Source organism: Aythya marila (assembly GCF_965140915.1).
Source record: "Aythya marila genome assembly, chromosome: Z".
Lineage (NCBI taxonomy): Eukaryota > Metazoa > Chordata > Aves > Anseriformes > Anatidae > Aythya > Aythya marila.
In genome coordinates, this window is record NC_139080.1 from 2,048,881 (window position 1) to 2,074,206 (window position 25,326).

The window sequence follows — 25,326 nt, forward strand, 5'->3', positions numbered from 1 at the left end:
GTCTTCTGTTTGGTTAACCACGTGTCCTTGAGGGACATCAGCCACTTAACAGCGACTTGCTGAAGGTGACGATGTGTCTGTTTTGCAGAAGAAGGAAAATGCATGTCCTCTGTGCTCCTTTGGGGTAGAGAAACGGGACCTGGGACGACCTGTAGGAGTCCTGCTGCATAGGCTTCTTCTTCAGCTCTCTGAAGTTGCTTGTGGTGTTGCAGCAATTTCTATGCAACGGCAGTAACACGGGCAACTTTGCTGTAAAATCTGCCTATCACTTCTTTCACATGTGCCTTTTTGACCAAAAACATGTGAAACACATCATCCACACCCCCCCCCCCCCCTTTTCCTCACTCCCAAGATCAAACTCCAATTATCTTGGTATTTACCTGTCACCGGGTTATGCTGCAATTAGTCACAGGCACTTATTACGGGCCCTCTAATCGGCTCTTTTATAATAACCCTCAACCCTTCTCCAGCTTTATAAAAATTTCAACAAGCTGTCAACCAAAAGCACTGGTTTCTAGATGGAAACCTTCACCCCCACAGCACCACTTCACCTTTCCGTGGGCTCGCCGTGCCGTCGCGAAGGAGCCCGGCAGCTTCTGCCGCAGCCCTGCAGAGAGACGGGGGCAGCGCTACAATTAGGATAATTGCAAGTCACCTCGTTAAGCACGTACAGCAGCCTGTAAATGTACTCCGGGACCGAAATGGCATCGAGGGGGGTCCTGGTAACATAATGAAGCATTAGCGCAAAAGGCGGAGGGTTTGTCGCTAGAGTTCTTGCTTTGCTGTAAGGATTTTTGGGTATTTATTTTTAATGGGAGGTTAGAGAGGGGGTGGCTGGCTCTGTGCTGAAGAAGTTCAGCTAACGAAGGTCCTAGACCTTTGATGGGTAATGAGAGACTTGTCACCATCTGGAGAAGGGACCCAGGAACAATAGAAATGGTAATCAGCAAGAAAAGAGAAGGCTCTCGAATCATAATTGGAGTTATAGGGACTCAACTTATCTCATGAAAGGAAATGATAAAACCCTCTGGCTCTGTAAAAACAGAGGGCTTTAAGCTATGTAGTGTGTACTTTTTTTTTTTTTTTTAGACAACTTTGTGGTCTTATGAGTTGGAAGTTGTTGTAGAGTTATTGGTGTTGGAGGTGGCATCTGGAGATCATTTGGTCCAACCTCTAGTTATCACAGAATCACCTAGGTTGGAAGAGACCTCCAAGATCACTGACTCCAACCTCTGACCTAACACTAACCAGTCCTCCACTAAACCATATCACCGAGCTCTACATCTAAACGTCTTTTAAAGACCTCCAGGGATGGTGACTCCACCGCTTCCCTGGGCAGCCCATCCCAATGCCTCACAACCCTTTTGGTAAAGAAGTTCTTCCTAATATCCAATCTAAACCTCCCCTGGAAGTTATGTCCATGGTCTGCCCAGGAAGCCTTATTTCTCCATGAAATTGTGACCCTTTTTCCTCTGTTAAGCGACTTTGGAGTCCTCAAAGAGTCTTGTGCCAATTTTATGCACTGGAGAGTCACTTGCCTGGACCTGGTGCTTTTAGGAGCTCTTGGTTTTGCTTTTTTTCAGTTAGGAAGGCATGTAGAAGACTTGCTCTGGATATCTGGGACAGCTTTAGTGCCTGGTTGTCCTCGCTGTGCTGACTTTGGAGAGGACAGCGGACTCCCCAGGAAGGCTTTGAAGGCTTTGAGGTTGGAGGGATCATGTGAAGAGTGACTTCAGTGCCCTGGAGAGGAGGAGCTGTGTCCAGACTGATTTTCAAGAGACTTAACTTATCCTTGGAGGAAATAGAAAATTCTCTAAGAAATGCAGCAGGGCCTCTGCATCAAAACTGGATGAAGTTTCTTGTTTTTCAAGCTAAGAAAAGCAGGAAACCCCTTGCTGTGAGTGCTATCCATCCTCCACACGCTTCCCAAATTTCATTCAAGTGCTGTTTGGAGTTGCCGTGGGTAGCCAGGTTTCTCTGGAAGGTGTCTCCCTACTTTCTTGCTTTTATCTATCCTGTTGGGATGGGAATGGAAAAAAAAAAAAAAAAAAAAAACACAGATAAAAATTCTGTTAGCATGACCCCATTTAAAGGGGTTTGATCAGCAACAGGCTGGTTGGGAAGGTTGACGTGTCAATCCCGATGTCTGCATCCCAGTATTTATGATGAATTTTTCTGCTGAGCTGTGGTGTGACCCTGAGGCTGCTAGAGGAGGACGTGTCTAACCAAAGCCGTGAGCTCCTGCGTGTTCTCAAACTCCCTTGTAGCTCCCTTTTTGTGTTTTGTGGCACGTTGCCATCGCATTATGCTGTTGACGTCCCAAATGCGTCTTCTAATTCTGCTCAAAAGATGATCTTTAACCTTCCCCGTGTCCTTCTGTCGAGTGTTAGAAGCATGAGGGCTGCTTCTAATGGACCAGCTATCAGCCCTGCTTGTCTCTCCGCGCTGCTGTGAACTCGGGGATCTGAGCAAATGCGTTTTCCTTGTCTTGCCTCGTTAGGTTCTTGAACATCAGAAACCAGCACGTCGCCTTTCCCCACCAGGCGGTTTGATCCGGGGGGGGATTTCTGCTCCACGAGCAGATACACGTGGCTCCGGAGCACGGAGGGAGGCTCTTTCCAGGATTTAACATATGTAGAAGGGATAAAAACAAAAATTTAAAGAATTTGTGGTTTAAGAGTGGGACTTAAATGTTGTTTAATGGACCTCCAGTGCTTATCTGGTCCTCCTGCTGGAGGTGGTAGTGGTGGGAATCTCACCTTGCAGTCTAAGCAGCTCCAAACACCTCCTCAGCTGCCTCGTGGTCAGGGTAGGTTCTTAACCATGGGATGCCTCTGAAAATAAAGGGTCAGGCTCGAGCCTAGGCACTGCCCCTGGCTTCAATGGCTAGGTTTGGGGTGGGTTGCACCAGCTCCTGGCAGCTCGGAGGATGGTGTATGAGGACAGGAGGTGATGTTGGCCAGGATTCGGCCCCTATCAGGTGCTTCTCAGGCAGCTAAAAATACCCAGGCTGCACAACGGTGAGCAGGGAGCGGCGTGGAAGCGGTGAAACCCTCTTTCCAGGAGGCAGGAGGGAAGCTTTTGAAGTTCGTCTCTGAGATAAGCAGGTTTCTCAGCAGAGTGGCTGGCCTGGAAGAGAGCTGGAGCAAGGTAAATCTGCTTTCCACAGAGCCCGGCAGCTCAGGTGGCTGCGATATTCCCGCACTGCACCCGTGGCTCGGTCCCAGAGAGCCTAATAAATACTCCAGAGAGGGTGTTTGCATCAATTATAATGCAAATAAATATGTTAAAGATAAAGAAATAAAAAATCTGCATTTATATAGCTGCGTAGTTTAAATATGCACATCAACTTTGCATCACTAAAACATGCGTAATTGCATAAATAAATGCTTTTTAATATTTATATGTGATCTATATATAACAATTGGCTACGTTTACAACTGGGAAGTATGAAAATAGTTCTGGGATCCCATTTCTCGCCGATGGAGTGGGCAGGAACAGCTTGGCCCTGGGTCCCCTTCTGGCAGGTTTGGGCTTCAGAGAAGCATAAGGAAATATTCATCATCTGCCTCCAGTTGTCCTTCTTGCTTGCCGCTCCTATTTCCTTGGTCATTTTTCTTACAAAGGTCCATATAAAGATCTGATGGATGATCAGAGCTTTTCCTGACTCTGCGCAATTGTTCTGTGTTTTATCAGCTTTGTCCTATCCAATTTTAAACATTGCCTGACTCTTCTCTTCCAACAGCTTTTTCTAACATGAATAATGTGGTGGGACCTTTTTTTTTTATTAAAAATACGTGTGAGTGCTGCTCTTGCAGCGATGTGGGGGGCAGGAGGGATGGGATGAAGCCCCCCCGTAGATTTTGGGTCAAAGATTTTGGTCTTTCCATCCCCGTTCAGGTTCCCAAAGGCACTGACCAGAACTGGGCGCAGAAGCTGTACGACCGGCACGGGGGCAGCCAGCACTTCCAGAAGCCCCGCATGTCCAACATCTCCTTCATCGTCCTGCACTTCGCAGATAAGGTAACCGCTGGTGCTGGGGTGCAGGATGTGAAGGGCACGCCTGGAAAGAAGAAAATTACAGAAGCAGCGAGATGCTTTTTTTTTTTTTTTTTTTTTGGTGAGAGGGATGCCCAGTTGCTGGTAACCTCGCCGCTGATCTGGATCAGCTTGGAGGACTTCAACCTCTGAGCTCTCTCACTAAGCATTTGTCTCCAGGAGGGGAAAATCCCCTTTCTCAACGCTGCAGTGAAATGAGTTCCTGTTAGGGCAGCTTCGCTGCAATTATATTGGCAGGGGGAGTTATTTTTGAAGAGCAGGAGCTGGGAGCAGAGGGGAAAGGTGGTGGGGAGGAGTGCAAGAGGTGCCCATGTGGCAGGTCCCACCCTTTGGAGGAGAAGATGCTCCTTGCGCATCTCCAAATCCCAGGGGCTGAAGCTTTAGGGTCTCATCCACGGGCTCCAGCTATATTGAAAACCAGGCATGTCAAATCACTCAAAGAAGAATCCTGGCAGCTGGGAGTTATCCAAACACACCGTTGTCTGAAAGGGAAATGAAAGAGCAGCCTGGGGACGTGCCAGAGGAGCCACATGACGTGCAGGTGCCACAATCCCTTGCAGGAGCTTCTCTGGGGATGTGAGGGGCGCTTTTCATGATGAAGGCTCCTATTTTCCTTTCCTTAGACACGTGATTTTGCACACATACACTTCAAAACCAATATTCTTTTCCAGGTGTCGCCTGTCAGCTTTGTGATAAGTTATTTCGGCTGACTTAAAATGTTTTTTTTTTAAAAAGGAAACAAAAGTTTCCCTCTTCCTTCTCAAAACCCTTTGTGTTCCCCCAACCCTCTGCAAGCCGAAAACCAAGAGACCTACGGGAAACGCAGCTAGGAGATCTTTTCAGGTTCATTGATTGACTTGCAAGGAGCCTTTTAAACGAAACGTCCTGTTGAGGGACTGATAATCCTTGCATTTCTACCGCCGGCTTGAGTGGAAGCGCAGCTGCATCCAGAGCAATTTGATGATTTAAAGCAGTCTGTGTTTGTGCAGAGGATTTTGTTGTCATTCAGATCCATTTTCTTTAATAAAAAGCAACCTTCAGGTTCTGTCCGTTCCCCTGCCCTCGGGTTTTTCAGGTGGGCTGTGGGCAGAGCGCCTTGCAGCTGAGCTGTCGGGTTTTGGGTGGGCAGAGTGCGACCTCTGGGCTTTTTTTTTTTTTTTTCCCTTTGTCCCGTGCTAGGTGGAGTACCAGTGCGAGGGATTTCTGGAGAAAAACAGGGACACGGTGTACGAGGAGCAGATCAACATCCTGAAAGCCAGTCAGGTAAGTGCAGCCCGTCGGGGCAGCGGTCTTGGCTGAAGCTTTTGGTGCTGCTGCTTTTCCCAATCAGTAATATTACCAGCTTTACACGTATCGATGACCACGCTCGCTGTCCCTCCTGCACTACAAGAGCTTTTTAGGAGCATTTCAAGCAGGAGTTGGTTCTCGTCGGGATAAGAGAAATGGGAAATGAGAATGGGAAATTGAGAGTTGTCAGCGGCTTGCCCTGGCTCTCAGCGATGAATTCATACAAGGATGGCAAGACGTGCATTTTTCCCATCCATGGGGGCAGATGCAAGTCTTCTAAAGCTGAAACTGGGCTTTAACGATACCCAAATCAAAAGCTTTGATTTTTTTCCTCAGGAAGCTTACAGCTTTCCCAGGGTAAAAGCTGTGCGTTATTAGGGCTTCCTAGAAACTCCAGGTAACCTGCGGGAATAATTAATGCTGTGTGATAAATCATTTAGCCAGTGCCGAGCTTGCTGTGGTGTCTGATGGGGGTTTGACTGATTTTTTTTTTTCCCCCCTGCATTTATCTTTGCATTCCCGCTAAGGTGATGAGCAGGCAAGGGGGAGCGCAGTCACTTGCGCTTGTCAAGGACTTCAACACCTCCCTGCCAGCAAGCGCATCGCTGATGAGGAGCTCCCACCAAGGTGGAATTGCATCCCGCTAATTAGGAACGCAATTAGCGCAGTCAACAAGAGGGCAGAAAGGACTTTTGATACAGCAGCTAATTGGTTTCGCTGGCGCTGGTCAGCCAGAGCAGTTGAGAGCTGATGTCCTTCGAATTAGGGAAAATGATGTGAATACTGATCGAAAGCATGTGGGCGTGCTGTTAGGAGATATTTCAGTCCCCTGTGATTACGAATAGGCACCAGCACTTTTGACTCTGCCCGTTGGGAAGGAAGGACCTGTCCCTTTCGCTTTGGATCGATGTCTTTTTCCCTAGGGATGATGCTCACAGCTGTGCACGGAGGAGGTATTTTGAATCTTGGAATACAAGAATTGCTTTCACTTGATTGCTTTTCCTTCCCTTTCTGCTTTAAGACGGGTAAAACCCATCAAACAACGCATCTCGGGTGGGTTCGTTCAGCAAAGAGCAGTGCCCCGGGTGCTCAGTCCTTGTCTTGCCTTTCAGTACCAGATGGTAGCAGACTTGTTCCAAGACGAGAAGGATGCTGCGTCCGCCACCTCCTTGGGGAAGGGGACGTCCAAAATCAACGTCCGTTCGGCCAGGCCAGTGATCAAAGCTGCCAATAAGGAGCACAAGAAGACGGTGGGGCACCAGGTAACGTGAGCGGGCCGGTCGAGTGAGGAGACTTTCCTGTGACCCATATTGTAGGATGGATCCATTTGGCTGCCATGTTTTGTACACTTTCTAGCAGTTTCTTGGAAGAGCAGACTTGAAACATCTTGACTAGAAGGAGCGGAGACACTGCTTAAAGGCACTGGACTTGTATCACAGTGCTCATAAATTAAGAATAGGAAGGTTCTGCTTTGAGAAAAAGCTTCTGCGGTGCCTTCATCTCTCCTAAAAGTGTGTTTTTTGTTTTTTGTTTTTTTTTTTTTCAGTTCCGTAACTCGCTGCACTTGCTCATGGAGACCTTGAACGCCACCACCCCGCACTACGTGCGCTGCATCAAGCCGAACGACGAGAAGCTCCCGTTCAAGTGAGTGGCCTTTTGGATGGGCAAATGTGCTCAGCTGTGAAGCAACGAGAGTGTTTTGGGCTCTCTTTTCCCTTCGTAATTTGGTTCTGTAACTGGAAGGTCCCAGCGGTTTGTTGGGATCTCTCCTCTTGGATTTCATCAAGCATTGGGTGTTCCTCCTGCCCCTGAAATGGAGACTAAAACAGACCCTAGGAATTCATTTTTACGCTCTGTAGATACTGGGTATGCTGCAGCACATCCTCACTTTGCAATCATAGGGTCTTCGACGCAATTTCATCTTCAAATTGCTTTGATTTAAATAGTTATAGGAGCAAACACCGGGAAGCAGCAGAGAAAGAAATAAAAATGCGGGGACGAGCGGTGTGCTTGCAAACTGGTTTGTAAAGTGAGCAAAAACGTCTCGGTGCTTCCAAAATAAACGTGGCCAAAGCAAAAAAACATGACTTGCATCAACTTCAGGCAGATTTCCAGGTGAGGGAATAGCTGAAGCAGAAAGCTGCTCTTGATCTTTCTCTGCAGTTCAGAGGCGCATTGCAAGCCGTGAATGCTGCGAGCAACTGGCTGGTAGCCCCGCTTGACCTCTTAGATAATGGATTTGTACCCGATTTTGTTCCCTGTAAGTGCAGCAAAGCCTGGCCGTTGGTACGCGGGGACCTCATATATCTCCTTGTAAAGGCGCTGCCGTAAACTGCAGGTGCTGACATTTCAGAAAGCAGGGTTATAGCTAAGTCATAATCAGGAAGGCATTTCCCTCCAGCTGATGCAATGCAGCCTGAAGGCTCCCGGAGAGCACGGAGCCACTTTGGAGTGCAGACAGGCCCCAGGAAGCTTCCCCAGCTTGGCTCCTCTCCCCCTGCAAACAGCAAAAGCAGCAGGATTAATGGTTAGAAGATGCTAAGGAACTGGTTCATGTTTAACAGACTCGTTAGATGATGAGTTAACAGGTCTGGAGAGCACTACCTTAGCTGTCAGGGATTCCAATTTTACTCCAGTTACTTTCTTTAGGTGAGGTAAGGAAATATTTTCCAAGCTTGAAAGAGGCACTGCAAGGAGAACTGGCTTAACCTTTCCAGGGGGTGTTTCAAAGACTCAATTTCCTTACTCAGCTGAACTTTCAGCCCATCCTTCTTCATTTTTTTTGCCTTTAACTTCCCAATTCGTTTTTTTCACCTGATGCTCAAGATAATATCGTTAGTATCCCTTCGTAAATGCACAATCTCCCGGTGGTCAAGGTGCAATAAATTGTCTGAATGAACGTAGCTGTGCTTCTAGCACCTTCAGGTTAGCAAGCACCAGGAGGATAATGCTGTTTGTGTCCGAGCAGTGTGTCAGGGTTGTCAAAGCTCAGGATTTTGGGAACGAAGGGCAAGCCAAAATACAGACAGGAGCTGTTCAGGAGGAGCATGCAGGGCTTCATTGCAGAAGCCAAGATGTGCTGGAAATGGTGGAGGATGTTCTGGGTCATTCCTTCCCCATTTATGAGCCAGAACACAGTAGTGCAGGTATCTTATCCTTGGGGTTTTTCTTCAAGGCAGAGCTCTTCTCCTCACCCATCCTGGATTGCTTTATTGACTCTTGCTTCTTGACTCTTCATTGCTCTCGCTGCCACCAGCTTGAGGAATCCGCATCCTTCGTGTGACTGGAATAAAACCATTTGTTCGGACGGAAAACTCACGCCTGGAAAAATCTGGCAAATACTGGGATGGCTGTGAAGGATTCTGCATTTCATAGGCACTTGTGCTGAAAAATACACGGTGCCAGGAAGAATTAGAGAAATGAAGCATCAGCGTTGCTGCACTGAGCTAGCACTGAAGCTATCTTGTAGCTCGCAGAGTACTTGATGTTATATGTTCATTATTCACTGCAAAAATGGAGACCTTCTTATCTGACTAAAGCACAACTTTTTTCAGCTCATGGGAGCTTTCATTTTTTTTTTTTTTCTAAAATGAGATAATTGAGCCTGGAGAAGAGAATGCATTTAACAGCAGCCAGGTTTGTGGTGGAAGGACAGGAGGCAGTGGCCACAAATTGAAATAAGAGGTTGAGATTGGAGGTTCAGACAAAAAAAAAATTGCTTGTGCAACCTCTGTCCTTAGAAGTGTTCAGTCCTTGCCTGGATAAATCCTGAAGCAACCCCGTTTCTGATCCTCACCCTCCTTCTGGAGACCCAGTGCAGCTCTGAGGGCCGAAATATCTTGAATTTTCAGGTGACCCCTACCAAAGCCCCGAGTCTAGAACATAAAAATCACTCTTCTTGGAAAACTTAACGGTCTCCAAACCCATGGGACCTGTTACCTACTTGTTTTTCATTTGGAATTTAATATATCCGATTTATTTTAGAGTTGAATTGGCTTTCTTTCGGGAAATATCTCATCGTCCTTATCACAAAAGCTATCCACAGATACATGGTTTTCTTCAGCCCCTACACCGAGGACGAGAGCAGAGCTTTCTTCCACAAATTGGAAACTAATTCATGTCCTCTAAAGAGTTAGTGTCAAGCTGATTGAAGTAATAGTAAGTTTTTTCTCCTGGCATAATGCACCAATGGGTTGTAAAGGACTGAATTTCCTAATGTGCACCGTGTGCTCAAAATTTGACGTATTGTAAAGTATTTTCTCTATTTTTTCTGTATTTCAACATTTACGTTTTTGTGATTGATGGCGTGGGTTGCCTTCTCACCGTGCTCATCTCCATCCTTCGTATCGTTGCAGGTTTGACCCAAAGAGAGCAGTGCAGCAGCTGAGAGCTTGCGGCGTGCTGGAGACCATCCGCATCAGCGCCGCTGGCTTCCCCTCCAGGTACCGTGCTGGGATTTCGACGTGGTGCTGGGCTGTTGGAGTGCTTTGCTCAGCGAATTTATCCAGGGAAAGGGAGCAGAAAACGTCTGCAGGAATATTTATATTTTTCTCTGGCTTCAGATATCTGCTACCATAGTCATTTCATCCAGAAAAAAAAAAGAAGTGAAAAATAAAATTGATTAGACTTGCAGAGAAAGAAAATAAGGGTTGACAATTATTATTGCAGGGTTTCACACAGCACGTCCAAAGTATATCGGGCTCGAAAGCCTTGCGTCTTCAAAAAGAAAGGTTACGGGAAGTGTGGCTCTTGCTGGTTGTGATGTGAAATTCGAGAGAGGTTTTTAGGGCCTAATAAATCAGAAAAACATAAACTGTAAATAATGCCTGAAAGCAGCAAGGGCGAATAATTCTAAAAATGCATCAGTAGCATTTTAGTGCCGAGCAGCTTTGTGTTAATGTCAGCAGAGCCATCAGCCCTTTTGTGTGGAATAAAAGAGTTATAAATACGCCTGGCAAGGAGCTGAGCGTGATGGTGAGTGCCACCAGAATTTCCACCCCCAGATTTAGGAAGGAGCATGACTATTGCCTCCCATCTCCCACAGTGTCACAGCAGTGGGGATCATCTCTTGAGCCCTGAAACCCTCAAGGTGTTTGTGGAAGTTGCTGTTAATTTATATGATCCTAAATAATGTGATCTCTGAGCTCCTGTTTCTTTTTTTAATTTATTTATTCCATCCTTCGTTAAAGTAGGTGTGGGGCCAAATCTGGCTGGCTGTCCTCTTGCGGTGAAAGCCCTAAGACTGCTGTGGCTTATTTTAGAAGAGGCCACGAAGGCAGTTTTATGTCTTTAGGTTTAATTTTCCCAACGACTGATAGCATTTCTCCATCTCTGCCACGAAACTCCGGGTAGCTCAGACCCTATAGCGCTAAAATCGACGTGTGGTTAGTAACTGGAAAGGGGGAAAGGAGAATACAGCAGCACCTGGAGACCAGCCAAAGTCTATTTATGACAAATACTTGACCACTGTGAAGAAAAAATCAAAAGGGACCTCCAGTGCGAGCTGTTTGTGTGCTTTTGGGTCCGCTTGTATGATTTTGGCTATGGGGTCTTTTTTTTTTTTCCCAGGACACTACGAGTACAAAACTCTTCCATCACTGCAACTTGTCAGCTGTTGTTCTTTCTCCAGGGGAAAAAAAAAAAAGGTGTAAATAGCTATTTCAGCTTTTTGGCGTGACCTTCTCAAGATCAGTGTTTGGGATGCCTCAAGGAAAGATTTTTCTTTGTTTCCCTGTTTCCGCAACATAATCGTACACGGAAACAGCTCTACGCTACATAAAATGTTCACTTTGGGCTCTGGTAATTGCTTGTTCATCAAATTCTGGCCTTGAAAAACCCAAAAAAGGAGTTTATACATTGAAAAGTTTGTCTGTGAAGGCTATACATTTAGATCCCTTAAAATAATCCTGCAAAACTTGAAACCGTTGTGAGATTTTCTTTCACTCAGGTGTCTGTAAATCACTTTCAGAGCAAGAGATATTTTTTTAAAAGAAGTTTTATTGGAGAAATGGGAGCAAATGTCAATTTTTTGTCTTGGAGTATTTACATCCAAGTGACAAGGGTGACTTCTGAGATCGATGGGGCTTTGGGTTGGAGATCTCTGGACAAAGCCACCTTCTGGAATTACTTCCCACTTCTCCATCACTGTTATTTATGGGTTGAAGAGCTGAATATTTTGAGGCTTCAGTCATCTTTTACCCAGTTCCTTTGATGAAAAACAAACCCAACAATATTTTAATACAGTTTTTAGCCTTCCTCGACCCGCATGAGATGTGACAAAGTTCCTCTGAGAGGCGAAGCCTCGTGCTCTCCACTTTGGGCACGCCTGGCTTTCTTTTCTCATTTCCACGGTGCGCTGCATTCGGCAGCTATCACAAGTAAATTGCAAATGTATTATTTGGCTTGAAATGGTACGCAGCAGTTAAGAAACGCATTTGTTAGCATGCAGAGATAGGACACTGATGAATGGACTGTCTTAGATGTGTAGATAGTCTATCTGTCATCATCTTTCAGGGGCAAAGCATGGAAGATGTCTCTAGTATAAGCCATTTGTCTTCTTTTTGTAGAAAAACTAGCCACATAAAGATCAGTCTATCGAAAATGAATTGGTGCAGATCTCCATGAAGAGCAAAATACTCCTTTAAACGTGTTTTTCACTTGCTTATTAGCAGAACTCTCAATCTTCCTGCTGGTTTCTGGTCAGTGCTGCAGGAAAAAGAGTTGCTTTGAATAACATTGAACCATCGCAGCCTCTCGGAGATGCCGGTATCGTACTCGTTAGGTAGGATCTTGATTGCTCAAGGATTCCTGGCGCTTGGCCGCTTCCTTTGGTCGCTGGAGCTGCCTGTCAGGTGCTGCATCTTTGTAAGAGCTCGGTAGGAAATCACAGCTGCTAAACTCTGCAAACGTTAAACAGCCATAATTGGAATGTTTCACGGGCGTCCTTGTACACAAAATCATTTTTTTTTACAATATGCCTTTAGCCACTTTACAGTCTTTTCAGGGAAACAAATCCTGTAAACGACTTTGGCCACCAGCAGTTCTGTTTGCACACTCCCCCCAGTCCCAACAAAGGTAATATCTATAGTGTTTTTCTTCCTCGTTCTGCTCTTTGAATACCTTCCAGATAATTTCAAGCAATGCCAGCCTGCATGCTTTAGAGCTAATTGAAAGGCAAATCTGTTCCGCTGCAGTAAACAAGGCGAGAGAAATTTTGTCCCTGCATCGGTTTCCAAAATAATTTTGAGTCCAGTCTTGCCTCAAATATTCCACCCCCGTGCCCCCAAACACTCTTCAGTTCCTACAGAAATTGAGATATCGGCCACCTCCTGTGCTGCTTCCCCTATTGACCCCTTCAGCCCCTCTGCTCCCAGGAACAGCCCATTCGCTTTGCACCCCCTTGAAATTCACCGTAAAGCCTCCAAGTCTCATTCTTCAAGCCAATGGATACAGGATTTAATTTGTGGCTTGCATTATGCTTTATTTCATCTGTTTAATTCCAAGACGTTGCTGGGCTTGTTGACCAAGGCTCCAGCTCCTGGCTAAACCAAACATCCTCCTTGCTGCTCGAGCCCCAAAGAGGTTTTTTTTGCAGGTTTAAGCTATTTTCCTGGGTCCTTCCATTCATTTTAATGCCTCTTCCTTTAGTGAACTGTGCTAACTTCAAAGCAAAATTCTGATATTTGAGGCTGGTTGTGCTTAATCTTAGCTCCAAGATCATCTCCTTGTGAAGATTTGCGTAGTGTCTGTTCAGTCCTTCGTGTTTCCTTCTCTCAGTTTCTCGGTTATGCAGGCACAAAATTCCTCCTGGGTACAGCTCTTCACCCTCACCTCTTGTAACTTCATAGTTTTAAGGAATTTTATTTATTTAGTACCTTAGTGGTGTTCAGCTCCTAGCAGTGGGCTGTGCTAGGTGTGGGGCAGCATCCTGGAAACCCAAGGGGTGGTTTTAACTTAACCTGACAATAAATTGAGCTGAGATATGTTCCTATAATCTCCCTGAACTATTAAACTGTGGGGTAGCAGGGCACATCATTTGTCTTGTGCTGGTAAGGACTTTGTGTTTTTTTCTTTTTTTTTTTTCCTTTTTTTTTTTCCTAATGAAGTTGTATATCGCAGATATACCCTGTATGATATACCATGTATGATGAGGTTCATTGTGAACCTTTAAAAAAGAGGAGGGAAAAAACAATCAACGTGTAAAAATACGTGCAGAAGACCATGGAGAAAGTCCACATCACCCAAAGCAGCAAGTTTCAGTACTTCTGCACAAGAGAAACCTCTCGTAACATTGGGGGATCACGTTCGTTTTCCTTGAAGCACGTAGTTATAAGGTGATTTCATGCTGCTTTGAAGCAGAAATGGTTTAACCAGCCACGTTGCATCGAACCTAAGTGCTTTCATTGTTTCTTTCTGCGGGGAGAGCCCGAAACAGCGCCTGTGAACCTCTGCAGCTTTCCTCTGCTCATTAACTGGGACTGCAGATACCATGGTGCAGCTCCTGATGGACCACCTGAGCCCGGCACAAGAGCTTTTCCCTTGCTATTCTGTAGACACTAATTAAAATGATGTGGAACTCAGGACTGTCATCTCCTGTTAAATCAGCCGGGATGGCAGGAGCAGCCTGGCTGTAGCAAGAGAGAAGCAGTTTTACACCACAGAGGCACAACGTGTGGCAGAAAACCTCTGGGACGTGTGGCTGGGGTGAGGTAGGGCACCGCAGGATGCTACCAGGCAATCTTAAAAAGTGAGTTACAGGGCCAACGTGACAGATGGAAAGGAGTGGAAAATCACTTTTGACCACCACGTGAAGTGAGAGTGAGCAGCTCTGAAGACAGATCCTCTCTACGGTGATTTATGAACTGGCTTTGAGGAATTTCTGCAGGTGTCTGAGTTTGGGTTACGGGTCTCTGGCTAGTGAAAACCCAATACTTGCCCTCATTTGGGGGTTTGCCCATGCAGAATAGGGTGAAACCTCCAAATCTGGCTATGCCAGAGCTACCCAGAGCACTCTGAGCTTGGGAAATCCTCATTTTTCTGACGCTCATCACAACTCCCCTCTTACTCCAGTCTCTTACCTTGTGATTTAGCTACGATGCGAAGGACTCTAGCTTTTTGCTGTTGCCATGTTCTTTGAAAATGGCTTTTTTTGCAGTGTCCCCGTGCAGGAAATTCATTGTTTTTATCAGTCTGGCTTTCCTTCCCTGCTGAATTTTCTGGACAAATGTGAAACTACTGGTCATGTGTTTCAAAATACGTGCTATATTCCCCCCTCTCTCAATCCCTAGAATATTTTATTTTGGTGAAGTGGACAAAAAAAAATAGAATTAGGTGGAATAACCCCCAAGTAAATGCATAGCCAGGGCTGCTGGGCTGAGGAGGAGATGTTTCTGTGTATTCTTCTCATTTTGGTGATGCTGTTTGCTGTCATGAGGGTGAGGTTCAGGCACACGAGTGGTTTCATTGAGTGAGGGCATAAATCAAGATCTCTGCAGTTCACTCCCATCTCCTTTCAATGTTCATTTGCGTGTTTTTTTTTTGGAAATAACCATGGGTGTACTTGACAGGGCTGGAAAAACCTAGTGTTTTAATTAAAAACTCAGGGTTTGAGGGGTCCATAACTCACTGTGTTAATTTGGAGGTCCATAACTCACTGTATTAATTTTCTTTCTCCATTGCTAATTACACGGGGTTATGTGAGTTTCAACCCTGACTCCAAATGCTTTATTTTTTAGGAAACGATGCCTGTCGCACAGATTAATCCTGCCTATCTCTTGCTTTCAGGTGGACCTATCACGACTTTTTCAATAGGTATCGTGTTCTAATGAAGCAGAGAGACCTCTCAAAGAATGACAAGAAGCAGATCTGTCAGACCCTGCTGGAAGACCTCATTAAGGTGAGCTGGGACTGAGTCTTTAGCAGCAATTTTTAAAGCACAGAAGCTCGTGGCTTTGGTATTTCTGGGCTAGAGAGTCCAGAGTCTGCCATGAGTGTAGGTGAACCACTGCCCATCTCCAGAAATCTCATCCCCCAACCTCTCCTCCTGTATGTGGCTCACCACACAATAACTTCTTGATCTTGATGTATGGGAGACTCCTAATAGCCACTTATATGTTGAAAAAAATGATAATTATCAATTGGAACCTTTTCACTTTACACTTTTAACCAAAAAAGTTTCTGTCATGTCTCACCAACACCTTACTACTCAGACTCACGTGTATTATTTTAAATTGCAAACGTGCAGACTGTTGAGCCCAAAATGCACGCAGAACCTTTGGCAGGTTTTAATTTTTCACCCCTGCTTTCCTCATAGGATTTTGAGGAATTTACTCGCTTGGGTTCCTCTTTCTGCAGAGGTTGTTCGCCTTATGCACCGGGCGTTTTGCTTCTCAGCTGCGGAGTCATTTGCAGCATGTGCAGAATTTTGCAGATTTAAGCCCTAATTTTTTCTGTAAAATAAACCTTTTCTTGAAGTCTCCTGCACTTGCCTTGCTGTGTAAATAAACGCATTCAAAATTTGTGGAAGTTAAGATTGAATCCTAGTGCTTCATTTCTCAGTGGGTTTTTTGGAAGCTGAAGTCGTTTGGAGTCTAATATTATGTTTGTTACCCAACTGAGAAGAGACGTTAGCTGATAAATTTGACTCCAAATTTTGTAACCTGTATCTAATGAGCAAGATAGACTAAAAAAAAAAAAAAAGAAGAAAAAGAATCATGTTTGCCTTAATTAAATTTAGTTTCCTTTATGCTTTTGAAAAGGATCCAGACAAGTTCCAGTTTGGACGTACCAAGATCTTTTTCCGTGCAGGCCAGGTGGCATATCTGGAGAAACTGCGAGCGGATAAGTTCCGAGCTGCCACCATCATGATTCAGAAGACGGTGCGGGGCTGGCTGCAGAGGATCAAGTACCAAAGGCTGAGGCGGGCTGCAATAGCGATCCAGCGCTACACACGCGGGCACCTGGCGCGGAGGTGAGTCCTAGGAAGGCCTCCAGGGACCTTCCCTGGTAAAAGAGAGGTTGTTTGAAAACATTTCTGGGCACTCGTGTGGCACGTGGAGGTACCACTCTGGTGAAAGCTGCCGTGCCAAATTCACACTCCTGGCCTCAACCTCTTCTGCTCTTATTAAAGGCCAGTGATGAAAATTCCCAGCCTCCAACTGTATTAATTTAATTTCTGGGTGCTGGGCCAGGGTAATAACGGAGGCAGCTAGGTTATAATTGGATGACTAAAGCACTCTGAGATATTTAGGTGGGAGTGTTTCACAGAACTAATATTTTTTTTTTCTGGAACTACCACTGGCAAATGGCATTTGGACTGGGTAGCGAGCACTTTGCTAATTGGTATGCGCTCATCTTCTGCAGGGACCAGGCTTGTGCCTCCTTGGTACCCAAGGGGAGTTCTCGGAATTGATTTACTGTATTCCTCGTAATGAGAAAAATCACTCCAAATCACTGGCGACGGGGCTATTTACAGTAGGGCATGAGAGAGCTGGAAGTTTAACTCTCTGCGTGCAGGAATTTCAGGCGTCCTAGTGCTGGGTTTCCGTAAATAATGCTGTGTTGGAGAGTAGTGCTGATAGCAAACGTGGGGTGGGTGTGAGGAGGCAATCAAGCACTTTTTTAGCATCCCAACACATGGGTCACTGGGCATCCGTGCCCCTCGTTCGCATCAAGCACTGCTCTTCTCCCACATCCAGAGCAGCACTTTTCAGATAGGAACAGGGAGATTGGATTCAGGGAATGGGTTGGGTTAGAAGAGACCTTAAAGATTTCCTATAAGTCACTCTGTATTTTGGAAGAACATCAGAGATGCCATTTAAATTTGCTCTATTATTTGTGCTTGTGAAAGGGACTGGAGAATCTGGGGATGAGAAGGTCTCAAATGAGCAAAGCTGGGCAGTTTGGTGACCTTTATTTAGAGCTGAGCAGAGATGTTTCTAGTCCCTAAAAGTCCACGTGCTTCTCAAGGCTCGTGGACCTCTTGGTGAAAGAGCTCTTAACTTTGAAGTTAAAGCAATTGAGTCCCGAGCAGTAAGAGGAAGGTTGGCAAAAAGGGGAGCCACAAAAAGTGGCTCAAATGCCTATAAAATCCTTCATGCTGAGAGCAGTAAATGAATCATAAATTCGGCAAAACAAGCTAATTATCGGATTAAACGGAGGTTTTATGGGCATTTATTAAGCTGTGTAACAGCAAATTGAACACGAATTCAGTCGGAGAAGGGGAGCAGCGTGTCGCCGAGCTGACCACATCCCTCATTATTTACTCTGTATGAATTGCTTGGGGTTCTGCTCTTGAATGTCGCCAAACCAGTGCACACCGGCTTAAATGTCAGATCAATTTGCTGCACTTTTCCTGGAGCTGGTAGATACCCGGCATGTTTTATAGTTCTGGAAGTGGCGGAGCCAACCTGGGCATTGATCGGCTCGAGTATTTCATGCAGAGAGTTCAAACTCAGGGAAAAGCTGCAAAATGTTTGTTTTTAACGCTGTTGAGGAATAAAGAGGTGTGTGATTTCTGGTTCTGGTGCACCCAGGAGCCATGAACGTTGTCTGATTGCGTACAAGTTCCCATTACCCTAACGAAGACATGCTCTCAGCTTCTCTTTTCTTAGCCTTACTGCTGGGGTGGTCTCTCCTGAACACTACCAAGCTACTTTGGGACAAAAGGTTTTCCTCACCATAAGGTTTAATACTTGTTGTGACAATATAGGGAGTTTATTTTTGATTGCTAACCTTTTCCCCGTGCTTTGCAGGCTTGCAGAGCACCTGAGGAGGACGAGAGCTGCCATCACCTTGCAGAAGCAATACCGAATGCTGCGCATCCGCCGAGCTTTCCAGAGGGTCCGCAAGGCAACCATCACCATCCAGGCTTTTGCTCGGGGCATGTTTGTCAGGAGGATTTATCGCCAGGTAGGGCTCCCCAGACAGTCTTTGTGTTAGAAATGAGTAGGAAAATCCTTTATATTTACCTCCACGGCACTGCACAGCAATTCATTTGCAGTGGACGTTTTGATGTTTTAATAAGCCGACCGCCTCAGGTGTTTCTGGAGCGCACACGTTGATGGCATTGCCATTTAAAGCAGGGAAAGCAGAAAAGGATTTTGGCAGCGGCACCTCCGAGGAGAAGCTAAATGAAGTTAGTCACACAAATGCCAGAAGGCGTTGTGGAAAGCTGGAAATGTCATTCGATCCAACCCGTGCTCGGCAAAAACTTCCCTGTCAAGCAGAAGTTGTGTCGGAGCCGTGCTGCAGGTGCCATTTCCAGTACGACAGGAAGACTGGTGGGGTCTGTCATCGAAGGTGACAAGTCGTTTATTGATAGAAATCCCTCTTTAATTGTTTCTCTCCATTAGATTAGCTTTCTGCGTTTAGCCAGGAGCTGGAAGCACAGCAGTAGAGGTTTAATGACAGCCGGTGCTACCGTGACAGCCCATCTCTATACAGAAACTGAGAACAGCTTTGGGAAATCCTCTGCACACTTTCCAGACCCAGCTTTATGCTGATTGTCACCGAGTCTTGTTATGCCCGAGTGGGGGGTCACGGGGATGCTTGAAATCAGAGGCAAGATGAGCCAGGAGGGGAGAGCCTGGTCCAGGAGGTGATGGGGTTACACAGATGTCCCCTAGTCACCCACCAGGATCCTATTTACCCTCTTGTTTATGATTATTTATGATTGTTTCAAGGCCAAGAGGGTCTTGAGTCGTTCAAGCAGGGTGGCTCCTAAGACTCAGTGTCACAGAAATTGAAGTATCCCTTCCTGGGTATAAAATAAAATGCAAAATAAAAGCTCCTGTCTCCAGCCACCACCTTTAGCACCTACCGGGATGCTCCTACTTGGAGGACAAATCCTTTTGAAGGAATTTGGGAAGTGCTGGGTGCCGTGTGGCAGCCAAACAAGGACTGCTGCCACCTTGCGGGTGCCTCTTCTCCCCTGATTTCTCCTTGCTTGTGTTTTAAAGGTCCTCGCAGAGCACAAAGCCACCATCCTCCAGAAATATGCCCGCGGCTGGCTGGCCCGCACCCGTTTCCGACGGATCCGAGGTGCCACCATCGTCCTGCAGTGTTATTACCGGCGCAGGAAGGCCAGGCAGCAGCTGAAGGCGCTGAAGATCGAGGCCCGCTCGGCGCAGCACCTGAAGAAGCTCAACATTGGCATGGAGAACAAAGTGGTCCAGCTTCAGAGGAAGATCGACGAGCAGGTAGGTCCCGAGCCGCGTTGGGGCTGGCGTGGGCCTCCTTCCACTTTGTGCCTCTCCGTTTTTCCATTTCTGGGAAGGATTTTGTCTTCCCACGAGGTTTTGGGAGGCCAACATGGTGGTAGCGGCCTTCTCCTGGCCAGATATTTGTAAGGGTAGGGTGCCACCATGCATGCCACTTGGATTTTGGGTCTCCACCTCGTGTCTGAAGAGCACAAGTTGTGCGATAATGGTTGTGTGAGCTGCCCAGAAGGAAGATAAAATCAGGAAACTTGGAAAACCATCACTCGAAAAGCCCAGCCAGCAGCTTGGAAACACGTCGGACAATTAGGAGGTGTCAGGAACCCACACCCATCACGCTCAGTTTCCTTGCAGCCTTAAATCTCTCCCATCCCCGTACGACAGTTGAGGTCCTGCGATGAAGGAGATGAAAAATGACTGTGCGTTGGCTCGGATACTGCAGAGTCAAGCCACTTGGGGGATTCTGGCCGCTTTCCTTGCTTGTATTAATTGGCCACAGCGTGTGCGCCGCAGTAGTCTGACATTTAAACTGCAGGGTTTAATTTTCAAATGCCTGCTTGCTTGCTTAGGCTTTGCAGAACTGTAGCTAAGAAGAGGAAAAAACTTGGGCAGAGGGTTTGCTATACACTTACGGACCAGAAATCTCGTTGATATGCCTCTGCTTCATTTATAGGTGGAATTAATTACCATTTAATCTTTGGTTAAGGTTGGCTTTACTGAGGGGGACTGTGAAAGCAGCAGAAAGGGAAGAAGGCAAGGAGGGCTTTTAAGCAGGCAGAAATAACGGGCTGGGGCTCATCTCCATCTCCCTCAATCTCTGTGCAGACGGTTTTGAAGGAGGTACTTTGATGCTTTCTGCGTAACTTCTGCAGGAAAGCTCAGTATTACTCCCGACGGCCTGTCCAGCGAGCTAATTTTAACCCTCGTTTCAGGGATGACAGGCTTCCCTGCGATGCTTTGGAGGTGCTAATGAGCATTGTTGCAGCAGGATTTAACGTCAGCGTGCTGGATTTTGTTTCCCGGCAGCAGCAAGTTTTGTTGTAGCATATTTTCCCTGAATTTCCCCTATTTCAGTCTTTGCTGATCTATAAACACAACCTTTTCAAATAGCCATTAGCTTTTAAGAAAATACATCGCAGGTAACCCGCAGAGCTGCAGTTGCACCTTTATCTGACTAGCCGTGGAAGAAAACATTTCTATTTCTGCCTCTTTAGCTCACGCATGGATAGAGATACGCCGTGCTCAGTGCGTCCCTGAAGAAGAGAAGATCCTTCTTCGCAAACATTAAAACCTATTATCATATATCAGCCGCTGCTCGCACACTGGGCCTCTTTAATTCAGCTTCTAAATCATGTGAGGGACTGTTGCACACACGAGGAAGGATTAAATCTGTTTTCCTAGAGAATATCCCAGCGAGAGGGGGTACATTGGGATGTTTTCCAGGGGCCAAGGGGCTTTTGCTGCGTCACCTTTGCTTAAGGAGAGGGACAGGCACTGAAGCACATATGGATGATGAGGAGAAGACCCTACGTAGACCTGGAAGATAAAACTCTCTACTTTCATATTTGTTTTTCTTAACCAGGCTGCACAGTTCTTGGAAAACTCTGTTGTTCTGGGACTAATGGGGGCCTTTGGCTCTGTTGCAGAGTGCTTCTTGCACTTGAGTTTGTGTTCTTGCTTATTTGAACCCCATGAACACCTTGAAAGAGGACGAAGTGGTAGCTCAAGATCTGTCTTTGCTGCTTTACTCCTTGGCCTGACCAGTTAAAAAAAAATGTATGTCAGGAATTCTCTAGTCTATTGAGTTTTATTATTTTATTTTTTTGAAGGAAAAGGGGAAAAAAAAAGTCACAAATGGGTAATTTTTAACTGTTTTGCCTTCTGACTTCTTCGCCTCCACGTGGCACGAGCCTTCCATACAGTAGCCTGACCCCAGTCCTTTATGACTACTGAAACCTTTCAAAAAGAGAACTTTAAAAGCCTGATTATATTTTTTGGCTGGATCTTGCTTACGGTGTTACTTTCTTCTTTTTTGGGCCGCAGAACAAGGAATACAAACTTCTGAACGAGCAGCTCTCTACCCTCACGTCTGCCCACTCCTCTGAGGTGGAGAAGCTGAAGAAGGAGCTGGAGCAGTACCAGCAGAGCCAGCAGGGCGATGGCAACCAGCTCGTCAGCCTGCGGGAGGAGATGGAGCACCTCCGGCTGGAGCTGGAAAAAGCCCACGGCGAGAGGAAGGTGGTGGAAGACAGCTACATGAAGGAGAAAGACCTGCTCAGAAAGGTGCGTGTGTTAATCATGTCCTATCTCGTGTAGGTCTCTTGCAGGTGAAAGCTTTGCAAATCTGAAGGGGGAGAGCCTTAATTTTCTATCCCTCAAATAGGAGAGAAATCCTTCAACTGGGAGAAAGAGAATTCAGTGTGGAGAGTTTTTAATATATATATATATTTTTTTTTTTCAAGCAAAAAGTCCAAATGCACATTTTACCCTGAATTACTTCATCGGTTTTCTGAAAAACCTTCACACCCATGCTTGTCACCTGAGGTGTGGCTTTAATTTCCTGCTGGAAATAATTGTGACTGCTCGATTTAAATGAACGAGCCTTCTGCAATTGTAATTCCAGAACAAATGCTTTTCTCATGACAACCTGAAGGTGAGTCGCTTTGAGGTAGGGGAAAAAGATCTGGGATTAGGGATCACCTCCCTCTGTCTGAGGGCACTTTTTGCACGTGTGCTTGTGCGTTGCCCCCACGTTGGAGGATGTGGACTCGGTGGTTTTCTTCTCTCCAACCCCAGGCAAAAGGATCCTTTTTGTCCTGGGGCTCAGTTTGTTAGCTTAGGCTTTTAGAGCCTTGTTGTGGTTTAACCCAGCTTGCTCACCCTCTCCCCTTCCTCTCTGGGATGGGGGAGAGAAACGGGAAAGTGAAGCCTGTGGGTTGAGATAAAGACAGTTTATTAAGACAGGAAAATAATAATAACAATAATAATAATGATGATAATAGTGCTGCTAATAATAATGTGTACAAACAAGTGATGCACAATGCAATTGCTCACCACCCGCTGACCGATGCCCAGCCTAACCCCGAGCAGCCACCCCTCACCCCTATCTATTGTTCCCATGACCCCAGATGGGATGGAATACCCCTTTGGGCAGTTTGGGGTCAGCTGTCCTGGGTCTGTCCCCTCCCAGCTCCTGCTGCACCCCCAGCCTGCCCACTGGCAGGACAGAGCAAGAAGCTGAAACGTCCTTGGCTTGGTGTAAGCACTGCTCTGCAACAATTAAAACATCGGGGTGTTATCAGCACTCTTCTCATCCTAAGCCAAAAAACAGCACCCTACCAGCTACTAGGAGGAAAATTAACTCTGTCCTAGCTGAAACCAGGAGAAGCCTGAAAGGATGTTTTATTTTGAAGGCGATGCGCTGGGGAAAACCGGCTTCTCTCTGTTCTTGATTGCAAATCCCCCTCCAGCACTCAGAAGAAAGGTTGTTTTAACAACTGAAGAAACGCTTTCAAAAAGCAGAAAACCAAAGCAAAAGCTTTCCCTTCTTGCAGCAGTGCCTATGGCTGAGTAAATACTGTGTAGCTTACCACGTTGATAAATGGTTTAATTATAAACCACAGCGGTTGTTTCCATTTCTAACGAGGAGTGCAGGCTCCCAGCTTTGACGTGAGCTTCCAATTGCTCCCTTCAGTTCCTCAGCAGTGGGAAGACCTGAGAAAAAGCCAGGGAAACGTTGTGGTGATTGCTTTGATAAAAGAAATGCATTTCATGCCAGCAGTGCCCTGGAAATGGCTGGCAGCAGGAGATGGGGCGAGCAGGTTTGTGGTCCTGTGCTGGAATAGTTTCAAAAGTGATGCTCAGAGGCTGGATCTCACAGCTGGAGGTCCAGACCCTGGAGGAGAGATGGTTTTAAACCTGCTCAGGAATTTGATCACCTTCAGTGACCGGTTTCTCATAGAATGATGGGCAGGAGGTGCAGAAGGCACTGGTGTCGCAGCAGGGCTCTGGGGCAAAGCTGTAAAAAGGGTCAAATTTTTTGTCCAGTGTTGTCTTCCAACCATCATAACTTTGTCTTCTGGGTAAGAGAGTTCATTATCAGCACCTACTAAAGAACACTTATAGAATAATCCCATCATCCCTTATCTTTTCCCTGCTGGGATAAATGAATTGAGTTCTTCTCTGTGCTATTGCAGCATAGGTTTTCCTCTCCTTTGTGTTATGGTTCCTCTCATTATTTTTTTTAATTTCTTTTAAGAATTCTTCTGAACTTGAAGGCATCAAAGCTGATCTAATGTCTGCCAGGGCATTTATTCGAAGTGATACAAGAATGAGGGGATAGAGTTAAGTTGTTGGTGCAAAAATCATGATTAAAATCATGCCTTGGTTTCCACCATTTAAAAAAACAGGATTTTTGCATACCTTAAAACATCTTTTCTTCACTTTCTCATTGTATTTTCAGTCTCCAGCTCTCCTACTGTACAGAGAGATGCGTGAAATCGTAGTCACAGAGCAAATGAATGGATCAGAGAGCAAGGGGCAGTGGGATGACACTAGTGAGTGGATCAAAATTCATGAGGACAAACAAAATTACAGCATAGGAGACTGTCAGCTTCAGCCCAGTGTTGCTGTTAGGTGACAAGTGGCATCGTTTCCCTTCATTTTAAATAAAGAAGTAGCAGAAAAAAGGTAAAAGAAGCACAAAAAGTGTTTAGCAGGATTCAGTTCAAGTTTTCGTTACTTTTTGCTAGGCAATTGGGGGTGTTAATAGTGGATATACAAAGCACACACCATGCCTCGCTGACCTGGAGCTTCTGCAGGGGTGTAAAGTGATTTTAATCTTGTAATATGTGCGAGCAATAATTTTTGCCTTGTTCCGCAGCGTATCTCCGACCTGGAAGAAGAAAACGCCCTCCTGAAGCAGGAGAAAGAGGAGCTTAACAGCAGAATCCTCTGTCAGTCGGAAGGTAAGAAGAAAGGTTTATGGCTTGGTGGTTCCTGTGTGTGTTTCTCTGGATGTGGAAGGCACATTTTAGAGTTAGGCAGTGGCTGGCTGAAGCTTTCCAGTGCTTTTTTGACAAGCGTGGGCACAGCTGAACCTCATCACCCCCAATACCTGGGGTTTCGATCGGGTGCATGAAATGAAGTGCTCCCAGGGAGAAGCCTGACCTTTCTGCTTCATGGAGGTTGGGTATTTTGAAATGGATAATGAACATTGAAAATGATTAGGGACCTCAGCTTGATCCCAGCAGAGCAGGAAAGGGAGCATTGATGCTTCTGGCTTAGATTTAGCTTTGGGTTCCTATGTGTTCAGTAAAAACGGTGCCATCTGTTAGATGCTGGTGGCTCTCTCCTTACTGGTTTTCATGGACTTACACTTGCCTGGTTTCTCAAAAAGGGGAAAGGAGCAGATTTCCTTCCAAAGGGGAGTTTTTAAAGAAAGAAATTAATTTTAATATAAAACACTCTTAAGCCTGCAGCCTTACCATGGTAAGTGGTTGATGATTATATGATAAAATAAAAAAGATGCTGCTGTTGATTTTTTCCTATGTCCAATCTGGTGGTGGGAAGAAGCAGGCAGAGAAGTCTTTAAATGCAGTTACCATCAAAGACAATTCTTAAACATCAATATATTTCTGTTCTGTGCCAGCCTGTTTGCAAGTGGGTTTATGGCCAGCCTGTGGGAGCTGGAGCTGGCACGCCTGAGCCTTGCAGAAGAGCCAGAGCTGTTCCAAATAGCAAGGAGTAGGATCTAAATGATAAG

At 45.8% G+C, this 25,326-nt stretch overlaps 1 protein-coding gene across 1 annotated transcript in view; it reads left to right on the top strand.

The window, feature by feature from the left end:
* Positions 1-25,326, top strand: part of LOC309889906 (unconventional myosin-Vb-like) — a 70,917-nt gene that overhangs the window by 24,133 nt on the left and 21,458 nt on the right. The window contains exons 13-23 of the mRNA XM_082783098.1: positions 3,901-4,023; positions 5,239-5,322; positions 6,459-6,608; positions 6,893-6,990; positions 9,702-9,788; positions 15,130-15,241; positions 16,104-16,315; positions 18,099-18,255; positions 19,305-19,544; positions 21,606-21,845; positions 24,445-24,529. Of these exons, the coding sequence (XP_082639224.1) occupies positions 3,901-4,023; positions 5,239-5,322; positions 6,459-6,608; positions 6,893-6,990; positions 9,702-9,788; positions 15,130-15,241; positions 16,104-16,315; positions 18,099-18,255; positions 19,305-19,544; positions 21,606-21,845; positions 24,445-24,529 (1,588 nt within the window). The remainder of the gene's footprint in view (positions 1-3,900; positions 4,024-5,238; positions 5,323-6,458; positions 6,609-6,892; positions 6,991-9,701; positions 9,789-15,129; positions 15,242-16,103; positions 16,316-18,098; positions 18,256-19,304; positions 19,545-21,605; positions 21,846-24,444; positions 24,530-25,326) is intronic.